General features: G+C 39.8%; 1 protein-coding gene across 1 annotated transcript in view; it reads right to left on the reverse strand.

Annotated features, from left to right (window-relative positions):
• The window catches only part of RAB15 (RAB15, member RAS oncogene family), a 62,014-nt gene extending 55,015 nt beyond the window's left edge, over nt 1–6,999 (reverse strand). The window contains exon 1 of the mRNA XM_001369608.4: nt 6,299–6,999. Coding sequence (XP_001369645.1) covers nt 6,299–6,422 — 124 coding nt within the window. The 5' untranslated portion in view covers nt 6,423–6,999. The remainder of the gene's footprint in view (nt 1–6,298) is intronic.
• Nucleotides 7,000–16,451: the final 9,452 nt, after the last annotated feature.

Here is a 16,451-nt window from a genome sequence, read left to right on the forward strand (position 1 = left end):
AAAAAAATAGAACTCCAGGCTTTGCATTTTGCAGCTGACAAGATGTTCTAGAATCTCAGAGTCAACTAAAAATTAACTGAAAAAATAATTTGATTAAAGTAGTGGTATATAAAAGAAATCCAAAGAAATCATCAGTCTTTCTATATATTACCAATCAAAGTCAACAGGAGGAACAAGAAAGAGAAATTCAAGTCAAAATAACTCCAGGCCCCAAAAATTATTTAGGAGTCCACCTACTAAAACATGCTATGGGGTTATATGAATACAACAGAACACCATTAAGAGGGGAAAAGGTACACTTAAATAATTGAAGAAGTATTAATTGCTTAAGGCTTGGTCATGACAACATAAAAAAAAAAAAGACATCACTACCTAAATTAATTTATGAAGTGCTGTATCAGTCAAAGGACTTAGTGGACAGAATACTAGGCCAAGAGTTAGAAAAACCAGTGTTCAAATACAACCTCAGACATTTACTAGTTATGTGGCCTTGGGCAATCTTCATCTGCCTTAATCCACTGAGGAAAGAAATCAAACCACTCCAGTAACCTTGCAAAGGAAACCCCCTGGATATTACGGTCTAAAGGGTCATGAAGAGTAGGACAGATCTAACGACAATGGCAACAAATGTCAACTAAACTTAACAAAGGGTTACTTTATAGAACTTGGGGGGGAGGGGGAAATCATACTGGTCAACAAATCAAGAAATTCCAATGAAATACTGAAAAAAGTTGGAGAGAAGAGAACCTTAAAGTGTCGGATCTCAAAGCATACAACAAACCAATATGATACTAGTTAAAAAAACAACCAAAAAAAACCCCAAACTCAAAACAACCTAAGAGCTCCAAATGTTGAAGTTTAGGACTCACCATTCAATAAAAACTGCTGGAGAAAAAAGGAAAGTTTCCTATCAGCAATGAAGACTAGACCAACATCTCACATCATATACTACAATAAGCTACAAATGGATATATAACTTACATATAAAGGGTCAGGTTAAAAACTAATTAGAGGAGAAGAGAAAGATCCCTTTCACAATTATGAATTAGGAAGGAATTCTTGGCTAAACATGGATAGAGAGGATCACAGGAAGTTAGACTGACAATTTTTAATACATAAAATTGAAAAACTTTTGTAATAAACTGTAATAGATGATATTGTGGGGGTATATTTGATGGGTAAATGATAACTAATCAATCAGGTAGTTGTTTCTTTTGTTTACCCCCTCCTCCCTCTATACCTCCCTTCCTCCCATTTCCTCCCTCTCTTCTAGCCTCCTTCTTCAGCCTGTTCAGCTTCCCTTCCCTTTGTCTCCTTCTTCTGCTTACTAAATCACTCAGGGTGAGTTTGCTGTCTCAAATGAAAATACTTTCTATCTTCTTTTAACTTAAGTAAGGGTTTATTTGGGGAAGGCAGGAAAAGATGGAGGATGGAGAGAAGAGGGTTGGGGTTTTCCCTAATTCTATAATTAGCCTTAGATTGGAGGATATTGAGAGTAATGGTTGATAGGTCTAGTATTTCAGTCACTATCACCAACAGAGCAAGTCAGAGAGATATATGGACTATTCTTCTGCCTTCAAAGTCACCAGGCCACCTCCAGCTTGATTATCCAAAGTCCCAGAGATAAACCCAGCTTTTTCCTTCCCTGATTCAAAGGCAACCAGGAAATCAGTCTAGTCCAGAAAATCAGCCATAGGATCAGCCAAGACCCCAGAATTCAGCCAGCAGTTGGTTTGGTTCCAAACTGTCTTTCCTGGTAACATTCCAAATCAGAATCTTCATTTGATTGACAGTTGACACTCAGCCATTGCTTCTGTCCTTTTGCATGCCTTATGATTTCTCTCTTCCACAAAACAAAACCAATAAGGCACAATTAACTAGAGGAAAAATATTTAGCAATTATCTATGAAAAAGGTTAAGTATCTATATCTTATGAGGAATAGATTCAAATATAGAAAAAGATATTTCCCAATAGATAAGTGGTTATTGGATAAGAAAAGGCAGTTATATCATTATCTTTCCCCAAAAAATTCCCTCCCATTTTTCTTCCCAGTTATTGAGAAGGGTACTACTATCTTCCCAGTAACCCAAACTCACAACCCAAGTATCATCCTCAACTGCTCAATCTCTCATTCTCCTCTCCTCCATTTCCAATCAGTTAGATTGGATGCATTGTTTCTACCTTTGTAACATCTGTTCCAAACACTCCCTTCTTGCATCTGACAGTAATGTAGACCTTTATCACCTCACTTTTAGACTATTGAAATAGCCTGCTAATTGGTTTCTTTGCCTCAAGTTTCTCCCCACTGTAGTCCATCCTCCATTCAGTTGTCAAATCAAACTTCCTAAAACATAGGTCTGACCATATCACTGCCCTATTCAATATCCTATCATGTCTAGAATCAAATATAAAATTCTCTATTTGGCTTTAAAATCCTTCATAACCTTGCCTCTTCCTACATTTCCAGTCTTCCTAAATATTACTCCAGTTTCTTATGTACCTTGCAAAGCCAGTAACACTAGCCTCTGAACTATTCCTAGAACACAATACTTGCATCACCCTGCTCCAAGGGTTTTCATTGGCTGTCTCCCATAACTGAAATGTTCTCTCTTCATCTCAACCTCCTGGATTCCCTGACTTCTATCAAGTCTCAATTTTAATTTCCTATCTTCTGCAAGAAGTCTTTCTCAGTCCTCCTTAATACTAATACCTTCCCTCTGAGATTATCTCCAATCTAGTCTGTATATATCTTGTTTGTACATATAGTTCTTTTCATGTTCCCAATGCCTGGCACATTCCCTGACAAACAGTACTTATCAAAAGAAATCCAAGCTATCAACAGCCTATGTAAAAATATATTCCAAATAACCAATAAATGAAATGCAAATTTAAAACAGCTCTGAGGGTTGTACCTCCCACCCATCAGATTTGCAAAGATAACAAAAAAAGAAAATGTCAATTGTTGGAAAGGCGGTGGGAGGACAGGCAATGCTAATGTACCATTGGTGGAGCCATGAACTCATCCAGCCATTCCAGAAAGTAATTCAGAACTGTATCCAAAAAGTCACTAAAGTATCCCTAAACTTTGGCACAGTCATATCACTACTAGACCTATACTCTCCAAATAGATCAAAGACAGAGGAAAAGGATCCATATGTACAAAAATATTTACAGCAAAACTTTTTGTTATAACAAAACACGAAGATGCCCATCAATTAGAGAATAGTTAAACAAACTCCTTGCACCAATGCAGGCCAGTAACTTCTCTGCAGTTTAGTCTTAGAGAACTACTTGGATTACTGAGATTCATCATAGGCAAGTAACTATGGAGTCATTATGTGTCAGAAGCAGAACTTCCTAACTTCAAGGCCAACTCTCAACTCATGATACAAATATCATACTGTCTCTTCTATCTAATAAATGTTGGGGGGGTCGAGAAGAAACCAAAGAGAGAGAATGAGAGGGAGAGAGAGAGAGAGAGAGAGAGAGAGAGAGAGAGAGAGAGAGAGAGAGAGAGAGAGAGAGAGAAGAGGGAGACAGAGAGTGGGGGGGGGGGGAAGAGATTGAGAGAGAAAGGGAAGTAAATGAAACTATTTTTAAAATTCACATAAGTGGGGCAGCTAGGTATCATAGTGTATAGTGCCAGGCCTGGAATAAGAAAGGCCTCAGTTCAAATTTAGCTTTAGGCACTTCCTAGCTTTGATCAAATCACTTAACCTTGGTTACCAATCTTCTCTTAGAATACTAAGAAAGTAAAGGTTTTTGTTTTTTTTTTAATTCACAGAAGAGAACAGAAGGTAGTTCAGAGGGGACAGACAAACAGAACAGTTTTGAAACTAATATGCTGAATTTATTATAGCCTTTTTTAAAAAGTTGTTTAGAGATTTAGTGTCTCATGTGGTGTTTTTTCTATTCTTCTATTCTATAAGAATTTTTCATGTTTGTTGGTATTTGTCATGTTTAGAATAATGAAAAAAAAATTTAAATTTAATAACATGTATGCCCAGGGAATTCTGATCCTCTCTCTTGTCCTATCTTTATTCCACAAGTCTTCCAACCCAGTCCTTTAGTTGACACTACAATTCCCTATAGCTAGGGTGCAATAGTATACCTCTTCTTTCTTTCAAAAGTCTAGAAAAAGCTTTCAATTCACATTGCTTCTACTTCTCCAAAGTCATTCCTCAACCCCTTGTTTTAAATCACATGAAATTGGTCTCTCCCAGGTTTCCAATGATATCTTTCTTAAGTGTAACCTTTTCTCTGTTTTACCTGACAGATGACTACTGCTACCTACTAGATACTCTCTCTTTTCTCAGTTTTCATGATTATTTTTTTGTATTGGCTCATCTCTTGCCCATTTGACTGCTCATATTCAGTCTTCTTTGCTGGTTTTATCAGCAATAATATCTTACTTCAAAATCATGAATGTCTCCCAAGCTCTGCTCTGGACCTTCTCTTCTTTCTCTGTACCTTCTCAGTGATCTCATCAGATCCTGTGGATTCAAATATCATCTCTATGCAGATGGCTCCCAAAATTATGTCTAGCACTAATCTCTCTTTTGTTCTCCAGTCCCAAAACAATATTAGCATTGCTTGCTAGACATTTTAAAATGGATATCCTATAGATATATCAAATTGAACATGTCCAAAGCAATTCATATTTCCCCCAAATACATGTCTCTTTCTAACTTCCCTGTTTCTGTTGAGGGCACCACAGACCTTCTAATCACTCAGATTTGAAACTTACAGTCATCCTTGCTTCTTCACATTTCTTCATTCTGCCAAACATTCAAATAGTTGTCAATTACTCTCAGTTCTACCTCTACAATATATCTTGAATTTAATCCCTTCTCACATGGCCTATATTGTACTTGGGGTCATTTTCACCTCTTGCCTATACTATTTGTCTCTTGCTTCAAGCCTCTAGATGGTGTGGTGGACCTGGAGTCAGGAAAATCCAGCCTTATGTACTAATGTGACCTTTGGGCAAGTCACTTGGCCTCTGTCTGCCTCAATTTCTTCATCTGTAAAATGGGATAATAATAATAGCACCTACCTCCCAAGGTTGTTTTGAGGATCAAATGAAATATTTATAAAGCAGTTGGCACATAGTAGGTGCTAAATAAATGCTTCTTTCCTTCCTTCCCTCTGTAATCTATCCTCCACATAGCTGTCAGAGTGATATTCCTACAGCACAGGTGTGGCCATGTCATCCCCCTACTCAGAAAACTCCAGTAGTTCCCAATTGTCTCTAGGTTAAAATACAAATGTCTAGGTTTGGCATTTAGAGCCCTTCATAATCTGGCTTTAGGTTTATTACTCATTACTCCCCCATTCATGTAAACTCTGTTCCAACCAACTGCCTACTGTTATTCCTCACAAACAATACTTCATTTCCTATTTTCCTGCTTCTGCATTGACTCTCCTCAATGGCTGAAATGCACTCCTCACCTCTTAGAATCCCCAGCTTCCTTCAGTGATCAGTGCATGTATCAACTCCTACATGAGGCCTTCTGTCCTAAATGCCCCTAACTGTTAAATCCCCCTCCTAAATTATTTGTATTTATTTTGCATATATTTTGTATATGCTTTTATGTGTATATGTTTCCTTTAGAAAGAATATATAAAATGCCCCTTGAGTACAGAGACTGTTTTGTTTTTTCCTTTGTATACCCAGGGCCTCATAAAGTGCATTGGTACAGAAGAGGTACTTAATGCTTGTTGCATTGATTTTCAGAGAACCTTTCAAAGCACTTGATATCCCACCCTTTCCCACAACAACCCAGAGTCGCAAACTGAGCAGCAGCAGCATCTTTTGTGCCCTTGCTTGCTCTGGTCTCCAGAAAAACATACACCAAGAAAGCCACTATGGGGAATATAAAGTTCTGGGCCCTCTAAAAGCAGGCCATCAGTGGGGAATGGGAAGCTACAGACTGACTTCCATTTTCTTGGGCTCCTTACACTATTGCCTCCTTTTCCACAGGAGCACAGCTAGGGAGACACGGTCAGATTCACCAGCCCCTAATGTTCATTCCTGAAGCATTTATTTCCCCAACCTCCTACTTTCCAGACCTAGAAGGGTTTGATCACAGCTGACCACAGGGAGAGGGGAGGAGAGGAAGAGCCTACCCAGCTTTCCATCCATTCATTCGGGTGAAGCGCTTCCCGGGCTACCCGGCAGAGGGAGCAGCCCCCTCATCGCCCCTCCTGGGGGGGCCGTCTCCCCTAAGTGGGGCACTGCTGCCCCTGCCATACGCTCCCATTCTTGCTCGCTCTCCCGCAGCCGCCGCCCCTTACCGATGGTGGAGATGTGAGAGGAGTGGAACTCGTTGTCCGTGAAGCGGCACAGGAGGCAGGTCTTGCCGACCCCGGAATCCCCGATGAGAAGCAGCCGGAAAAGCACATCGTACTGCTTCGCCATGGCTGGGGTTGGGGGGGCTGCAGGGCGGCCCGGAGAGGGTAAGAGAGGGTGGGTGGACTGGCCAGGGAGATCAGGTTAGCCTTGCTCCGCTGGGGTTGCTCCCGCCGCAGGCGCGGGCAGCATGGTGGCCGGCGCCCGGGTAGGATAGGTAGGATGCTTGTAGCTGCGGGCAGGGGAAGTCCTGACCCTTGGGGGCCGGGGCTCCCCGTTTGGGCTCAGTACTTCTCGGGGCACCTGTCCTGGCTCGCCTTGATGCAAAAGAATGAAGCCCGCGAAGGGGCCACGGCCGGAGCTCCGCGCTCACAGCGCTGACCGTGGGAGGAGAAACGCCCGCCTGCCTGACAGCCTGCCTGCCTTCCTGGCGCGGTGGTGGATGCAGCAGCAGCAGCGGCGGCGGCAGAGGCGGCAGCAGCAGTGGCAGCAGCAGTGTCAACAGCAGCGGCGGCAGCAGCAGCAGCAGCAGCAGCAGCAGCAGCAGCAGCAGCTCCTGCCCGCCCCTTCCTCCTGTTCGCCCCGAGAAGCGCAGGGAGAAGGGGCGGGGGAGCTGAGAGAATGACGGGCTGGGACTGGGGGAAATGAAGAGACCGTGCTGAGGGGCACAGTATAGATGGGAATGTGGTGACGAGGGAGCTAAGAGTGAAGGTCGGGTGCAGACTCACGGAAGAATGGCACCCACTGACTATGGGCACATCATTTCTCTGTACTATTTGGGAGACCCCAGGACAAAATGCATTTTTGAAGAAATTATCAGAGCATAAGGAGGATGCCTATGGAGGACTGGGGCAAACATCTTGGGATTAGGAGCTCTGGTCCCTAGTAAATGCTGCTTTTCATCAACCCTTTTCCAATACCTACCTCCTCCATTCCTTCTGTGCTGTGACTGAAACCACTCTGCAAGAATCTGCCTTTCAGCCATCTACCTTCATGGCCTGAGCAGGCATGAAGAGTTTCATCCTCATCCGGATGTCATTGTGGACTCCAACCATGACTTATTTGGGTTCACTACTGATTATCAAAAGCTTTGGAGAATCCAAAAGCTACCACTGGTGTATAATCTAACCACTGACTCTATGCTGCATTAATTACTTTTAAAACAGGAAGGACACTGCTTCCTACTGCACAGGAGTATAATAGATACTCATGAAACTCTACAATTGCAAAATACTATTAGATCTGCAAATTTATTATTTCAGGTTTCTAGATACCTCTATCTAACAACTGCAGGAAAGTGAGAATTGCTTCCCTAAAAGACTTAATTTAGCAACAAGGGATGACTTGGGCACTTGGAAGATTGAAATAAATGTTCCAGAAACAGGTTTTTCAAAGGAACCTGTACTAGAGGGAAATAGATCTATCTTATTAGGAGTACAGGAATGAGGTAATATTCATATCTACCTAGCTATTCAGTTGAAAAATACCTCAAAGGCAATCTACTCCAACTATTGCTTAAAACAAATCCCTCTAAAAAGTATTGAATAAATGGTCTTGAAGCTTTTGCTTAAAGCCTTTCCATGAAGGGGAACCCACTACCTTTTGAGGCAACTTATTCTACTTTTGGATAGGATAATTGCTTGAAAGCTTTTTCTTCCATCAAACCTAAATTGGTCTTCTTCTTCTTCTTCTTCTTCTTCTTCTTCTTCTTCTTCTTCTTCTTCTTCTTCTTCTTCTTCTTCTTCTTCTTCTTCTTCTTCTTCTTCTTCTTCTTCTTCTTCTTCTTCTTCTTCTTCTTCTTCTTCTTCTTCTTCTTCTTCTTCTTCTTCTTCTTCTTCTTCTTCTTCTTCACTCCTAGTTCTCCTCTGGACTTAAGTTAAACAAATCTGACCCTTTTCCCAATTGACAACCTTTAAATACTTCAAAACTGTTGTTCCCTCTAAATCTTCCTCTTCTTCACACTAAATATCCCTAGTTCTTTGGATAGATAGATGAACCCTTTAGAGGTAATTAGTCATTTTAGATAAAAGATAATATTTTGTTTTGTTATAAATTTCTGTTTTATATTTAACATAAACTTATCCCACTTCATAGACTAATCTCACTAATTGAAATTCTATATAAACTGTCTTAGTGGATGATTTCCACTTTTGCCAATTGCCAATTTTCTCTAGCCTATATAATCTCAAATCTTTAACATTTCTTTCTTGTGACCTCCATGAATCTAATTTGTGGTCTTTTTGTTTTTTCTGCATCATGTAGATTATCACTAGACATGGACACAACAGTAGAGACATCTCTCCCTTTACTGTAAGTGAACCTTTCCTCAGAATTTCACTTAAAGCTATTGCCCCAAGGAATCCAGGAAGGGAGGGAGGGAGGGAGGCAGGAAATGAGAACTGGCACAAGGTTTGAGGACATTCCAGTTCAAGGAAACAGAAGCCAGGGAAAGAGAATTGAGAGCAGGAGAAGGAACATGTGGAGTAAGACCAGTCACTTGGAGGCCTGGCCAGAATCTAGAGGAGAGGTCAGGATGGGGTGCCCAACATGGACACAGGCAAAGACAAGTGACACTCAGGGTCCAAGGACTGAAACAGCACCAAGTGATGACAGAGAAAAGTCTGACACATCTGCAGATATGTGGTTAGGTGGGCAAAGTGGCTCAAAGGTTTCCATAGCTGGAGACTAGACAGGTAGTAGTGATGGACATCTCTACATTCTTTCTTCTGCTTTCACTTGGAGAGTTTTTTGTTTTGTTTTGGTGGGGTGTGGGATGGGAGGCCATTGGGTGCTGAGGGACAGGAGCAGAGAGAAAGAGAGCACAGTACAATACAATAAAGTTACCATAGGTGGTTTTTTTATGTGGATTTCTTTCAAATTTTTATATTTACAGTCAAATTTGCAAAAATTTATGTAAAGCAAGAACTGCCTATACATCACAAAAATCTCCTTTATCTCTCCTCCCTGCCACAACCATCCTATATCAAGTTCTCATCCCTGCTCTGTATTACTGTAATAGCTTGATAATTTGTCTCCTTACATGCAGTCTTTTCCTGCTTCACTCTCTAGACACCAAACTAATATTCCTAAAACAGAAGTTCACAAACTTTTTGGTCTCTGTGCCCCTAGGATTAAATAGAAACTATTGTTTAGTACCTAAAACTTCATAGTCTGTCTGCAATTTATATTTCCAGAGTGACTACACACTTAACACATCTATACACTCGTTCTGGCTAACCTGTTTGCTTCAAAGAACATCCCATCCATCCCATCCCTATGCCTTAGCACAAGCTGTGCCCACACATGGAAGACTCTTCTTCACTTCCACATCTTGAAACACTTAGCTCTCTTTGTCAGTCCTGCAAGAGATCATTCGAGTTGTTATTTCCCTTTTCCCCACCCCCAAATCATTTTGCATTTATTTTTCATATAAATACATGTATATACATATACATGTATATATGTGGAGATATATGTATATATATAGAATTTACTAATCTATAAGCACATAGTAGGTATTTAATAAATGCACCATTTGGGGGGCTTAAAGTTCCACTCACCTGCTTTTTTCTTTTTAAAAAAAATTGATTTATAAATGTTGATTCATCTGGTCCTCAGATGACAGTATCCTGAAATGCTTCACCATACTAGTTGCCTTCATGGCAGGTGAAAAATGAAATGACTGTGAAAATGAAGGTTTGATCTTATAGGCATATTCATTTATTAAGCAATGAATGCATGATAATTGTCTAACAAATTGGTACTAAGCTCCTTTCTCAACTTCAGGCTGGACCCTGAATACAGGAGGAGATCAATTTTTGTACATTAAAAACAACCAAATAAGGTCAATTAATTAAAGGAAAAGAATACATTCAGCAATCTTGATTTCTGATTGGAGTGAAGATTAGGTACTTTCCAAGTTAGCAGGGGAAGAGTGAACAGGTACAATTCTCTGAATTCAGAAAAAGAAGTATCTCATTCCTGCCCAAGTATATGTAAACAATTGAAGAAACACAGAAAAAATAATTGATTGATTGGTATGGGGCTAGTTTTTAGATAAGACATATGGGTTACTTGAGGTATGTACAACTGTGAGAAAAATCTGCATTAACCTTTGGATCTCACTGGGTTTCTGGTCAGCATAACTGCAAGTCTTTAGTTCAAGGCTCTAAGCAGCAGATAGATGTGGTCCAGCTTCCCAGCTACACAAATGCTAGGTTTTCTTCCAATTCTCACAATTAAATAAAGTTTTCTCACTAGATAGAAGTTAGACTAGAGTCGTAATTGAAAAGAAACTAAACTAGCTCCAAGAATTGAATTACAAGTTGGAGTCAGAATAGTTCACTGAGTTCCCACAATTAATCACTTGCCATCCTAATCCAAACAACTGCCTTAATTTTCTCACCTTTCTCTGAATGCTTTTTAGAATAGCACACTTGGGAATTTGACTACAGGAAAAAAAAAATCCTATAAATACTACCCGTTGATTTAGTTTGAAAGAAAACATTTTAATGCTTTTTTTTTTCATGAAATTATGTTTTTCATCAACATCTCTGCTTGGTTTGACTCCATTGGAATGCCACGCCTCACCCCAGTATAAACTGATTACCTGAAATCATATCACCATGTGAATTGATTCCTTTTTTGAAGCTTAAGACCTCAACTAACCTTCAGTTGCCTCTCCCTTCTGAAGGGAGATCTGTAGTGGGGAGCACTAAACTTCTTCCAAACCCATCCTTTATGGAGGGCTCACAACCTTCCAAATAAATCTATTTCTCACTAGCAGCTCTGTTTGTCTTCTACTCCACATAGCTCCCACTGTAGCCATCTTGTCCCCCTTTTCAGTTTCCTTTTGTGTATTGTTTTTCACATTAGTTTGTAAGCTCCTTGACTTGAAGGCGGGTACTGTCTGTTTTTCTGGTGTCCCTAGCCCTGGTACCACTGCCTATTAACAAGGACTTGATATATAAAAGGCATTTAATAAGCAACAACATCCTTGTTGGACTATTCTCCCCAGTTTAACTTGAACTTGTCTTCAGGTTAAATGCTAACTTGGATTCCAGGGGTAATTTTCTGCTGAGGGTGGTGGTGGTGGTGGTGTGCAACTAATGGAGGTATTCCTTTGGGAAGGGGGTCACCCTTCTAAAACAATAGCTCATAAGTCCTCCCGGGAGACTCCACAGACTCCTTTTTCTTTTTGGGAAGAGGAGATTCTTAATTAGAAAATTTCAATTACTGGTGCTTTACACAGAAAATGTCATGTTGACTAATTGTGAATGTAAGAAAACAGCTCTTGAGTGCTACTTTGGTTAAGTAGAATTCAAAATTCTTTAATTTGAATTATATGTAATTATTCTCTTCTTTTGACTGTTATTTTAAAATATTTTTACTGATTATCATAGATTTTTAATACTATAAAACAAAGGATAAATGTCTGATACTCTTATAAATTTCCATTATTACTGTGGGGGCATAGGATAGTACTTAATATAACCCTCTAGTGACATCAAACTATAATTTTTTTCTCCCATGTATTCTGAAATATGGAAGAAAAAAATGTAGTTTGGAAATACTTAGAGGAGTTTCAACTTAGGAAGGTCTTCTGACACTGTGGACATCACAGTTCTTTTCAAGAATCAAAAAAATTAGTGGCAAGCCACTTTATTGTTTTGCTATATGGTAAAAATGAACCCCATACCAGAACTGAGTTTTTTAAGTGCATAAAATCTGAGAAAGGAAAGAAATGTGTCTCCTCAATATTCTTTCCCATGTTTTTTTCCCTTCTGCCACTGATGATTTCCTTATTTTAAGTTTTTTTCTTCCTATAATTTTCAAAGTTTAGTACAGGTTTAGTACTGAAATTTCAGAAAATGCTTCGATGGAAAGCAGATAGAAATTAAGGTGTTAAGTTAGCATGATTTACGAGAAAAACCAAATACTGCATATCCTTTTGTTCTGTTCCCTGACCTGGAAATAGCCATTTAATTTTTATTAAACGATTTAATGTATGGCTGTGTATGTGTATGAATTTGTGGGCTTTTCTGTATAATACATATTTGAGTGATTGTATGTATGCATTTTTTTTCATTTTTGCCTTCTGTCTTAGAATCTGTACTAAGTTCCACTTCTAAGGCAAAAGAGTGGTAAGGGCTAGGCAATTGGGGTTAAGTGATTTGACCAGGCTCACACAGTTAAATAATGTCCAAGGTCAAATTCAAACCCAGGACCTCCTGTTTCTAGGCTTGGCGCTCTGTCTACTGAGCCACTAGCTGCCCCATATCTATCTTTTTGTATATGTGAATGTATAAATGTGTGTATGTGTATATATATACATATATGTTTATCTATGAGTATGTAACTATATAAGTGTGTGGTTGTATGTGGATAAATGTGTGGATGACAATATGTGTGTTTAATATGAACTAATGATGGCACTGATATAGGAAACACTTCAGAACTTCCTCTACCATGAAGATCATGTTGATCTTGACAAAAACTCACCTTACAATTTTAGTTGGGGTTGTTGCCTGGGATGTTGAGGCAGGATTTGAAACCATGTCTTTCTGACACCAAGACCAGACCTCCATTCACTGTGCCATGCTAATATATTTGACTCTTTCTCTATATGACCTATATATCTCTGTCTTTCTTTCTCTGACTCTTTCTCTCTCCTCTCTTTGTCTCTCTCTGTCTCTCCATCTCCTCTTTCTTTCTCTCTGTCTTTGTATCTCTCTCTCTGTCTTTCCTTTCTCTCTCTCTCAGTTTCTCTGTCTCTTTATCTCTTCCCTTCCCTCTTTGTCCCATCAAAGAGATGAAGAATGAGACTGTTTTTGTACTAAGTAGCCAGGAATATCTTTAGTTTAGAAAAAGTAGTTAAGTCCATTGATTTGATGTGGAGTATTTTATTCCAGATTCAGCTTCTAAATTTATAATAAAGCACTTGAGCAGTGCTTTCAATACTTTTGAAAACAAGGAAACCGAGCCTTTGAATTCATTTAGGATTTCCTGGCTACATTACTGCCTATTGCATTTATAGAGGCAGAGAGATGGGAGAAGAAAAAGTATGGCTCACTTTTTATCTGAAAACAGAAAATAAACAACCCTGTGTTATTTTCTATTGTGCACTTGATTGAGTGCTAAATGTATTTACTAGATGAGTACAAAATAGATTTACTAGATGAGTACAGTTAGAGCCAGTACAGTTAGATTCGCTGAAAAAATATTGATTTAATATTTGATTTTTTAATTTTTCTTCTCTTTCTGCATATAGTACAGCATAGCAATTCTGCTTAATTGTCTTCAGTGTGACCCCCTTTGTGCTTCCTAGCTCTGTCTCTATTGATTGGAGACTAGAAAATAAATAATATCTACATTTCTCCTTATTGGCACCATTAGCTGCTCCTCCTTCAACTGCTGTAGAAAAATGACCTAATCCCATTTCAACTGCAGCAATCTTAAATGGAATTAATTCTTCAGTCCAGAAGGAAAATTAACTTCCCAAGGAGCTCTTCTTCCTAGTCTATCCTTTAAAAATGAAGGCTGCCATTACCTGAAGGATACATTTTCTTATTAAAATAATTCAGGACATTTCACCATACTGAATTGCCTCCCCAAACTGAAGTTTAGCAAAATCTGGCATGTCACCTTGAAGAGATCTATTTCCTTCCACCCACTCCCCTTTCAAGGATGAGGAAGTAATCAACAATTGGGGACTTTACAAGGCCTGTGTTAGCCACAAGACTGTATCAGTGAAGACAGCAGAGTGGTTTTGGATGCTTTAATTAGAGTTCTAAATAGGACAGCTAATTCCATTCTCTTGTTTGGCTAGGATATCTTGGCATCTTCCATAGCTCAACTTGGATTGCAGTGGATTTCAGCTACCCAGGGAGATGCACGAGGAACAGATGGCTAGCTGTTCTTGTCCTATGAAAAGTTCAGGAGCTAGTGTTCAAGTTGCTGTCATACTAACTGATTCTTTAACAGGAAAACAAGTGCCAGTCTCTGCACACAGAGCCCACCGAGCATGCTCACTCTTCAGACAGCAAGTGAGAGCCTTGCCATGGAGAGCTACCATAGCAACAAAGCAAAATGCTTAGAGAGACATGGGAGGGAACACATGACAAGGCAGTACCACCTGCACTATGTCCTTTCTCACAGATCCATATTTATATTTACAATGCCATTCCAGTGTGTGATTCATCCACCTTGCTAAAGAATTTCCCTCATATTTCAAAACTTCTTAAGAAACTGGAAAATAGAAGAAGTACCAGAATGGCCATTGATCCTATTGTTAAAAGCTTCTTCCCCAAATGTGGCACTCCTGTGTATTTGTTTGGGCAGGATTATCACTATAATCTAGTAGGAATAGAGAGAGGAAATGAAAAGAATAAGGACTTCTAAACTCTAAAATGAGAGGAAATTCTGATGGGGGGGATTATAAAAGGGACATGAATATCAGGGTCTTGGATCCAGACTCAAAAATGAAACTACCATCTAGGAAAAAAAATACATAAATATTGTACCCAACACATCATCCAGAAGTTACTTAATTTACCCATTATTAAAAATACCTAAGCCTTTTCTTTCGTAGAGAGACATCCAAATTGGCCAAGTTCCACAATGCCCAAGAACAAGGATAAGATCATATTTTAAAATGTAACCTTGGGGTGTATGGGGTGCTCAAGGAGGAGTAATATCTTTGGTATTGAGGACTTGTTGTGCCCTCCTAGGGTCTCCTCCAGTCTCTGACCCTCACCTGACACCCAGCTCTCACTTGTGGCTCCTAGTAGCTGCTAGCATGTGGCAGCGGCCACACCCCGGACAGGCCGGCTAAACCTAGTCGTCATCGACCCCTGGTGAACTAGGGCTTTGCTCACCCAGCATGTGAAGACTGTTTCGGCGGAACAGGCAGAAGAAACCAACAAGAAGGTTCAACGACTGAGATGGCGATACAGCAAGGCACTGTGGAATGCTTAGGGCTTGTTGGAGCACAAAAGACAACACGGTCATCTAAAGCAACTGAGGAAGTCTCCAGGTGTAACGACTTTTCGTGCCAATGGACCCAGGCTTCCAACGCTGAGAGACTGGGACTGTCTCTGTGCATCGACTTTTCCACTTAAATCTTCACGCACAAGTGTCTTTGTGCACAAAAACACACAAAAACAATCGTCATCCTTGGTTACCGAGAGATTACTACTACTACTACTACTACTACTACTACTACTACTACTTGGGTTAATATTCCAAAACTATAATCATCTCTACTCAGTGTCTTTCTGGTCAGCTCCCCACAGGGTCTGAGCATTTCTAAATAAAGATGGGTTATAGCCCTTCTATGTATGGGGAAAGTAAGGAATTTAAGATGAGCTTCTGTTTCATAAAGCTTCAGTTTCTACCCATAACCATTTCTTTAAGGTCTTTTGTCCTCAGTCTATAACCCATATTTCTAAGTTGGGCTTTTCCTCTTCTCCAAAGTCTAGAAAGAGCTTTTAGATCAGATAAATATTTTCTTAATATTTTCAGTGGAAATAAAAAGGTTATTTTTAATAAGTTTCTATATACTGTTATTGATAACATGATAATATAAAATGAACCTTACTCTTAAGTCTCAATACAACTTAATTAATAATAAGGGGCAGAGCCAAAATGGTGGAGTACCATGGAAAGGTAGAACCACTCTGAGAATCCTCTCAAACCAATCTTAAAATAATACCTCAAAATGAATACTGGAGTAATAGTACCAGAACAGAACCAAACAAAGGGACAGAGTGAAGAAACTCTCCTGCAAAAATCAGCTTGAAAGGTAGGCAGAGAGGGTCTATTTCAATGGGATCATAGGGGATTGCATCTTGCAGCAAAGTCATACACCAAAGAGTAAAAGCCACCTACACTCCACCTACTGACCCAGGTTCTTAAACTTGGCCCAACTCAACTTTGAGATCTTGAGACACTGTCTAAGACAACAGCAGAGCACCCCAGGCCCATCCCTTTAAGCTCCAAGCCCTAGTGAACTCTGCAAGGAGACCCCAAGGCCCAGTGAGAAGCAGTCTGCTGTGTACCCAGCTTGTATAAACCTAGAGTGAGGTCCAGAGCCTTGTC

This window comes from Monodelphis domestica, chromosome 1, assembly GCF_027887165.1.
Source record: "Monodelphis domestica isolate mMonDom1 chromosome 1, mMonDom1.pri, whole genome shotgun sequence".
Lineage (NCBI taxonomy): Eukaryota > Metazoa > Chordata > Mammalia > Didelphimorphia > Didelphidae > Monodelphis > Monodelphis domestica.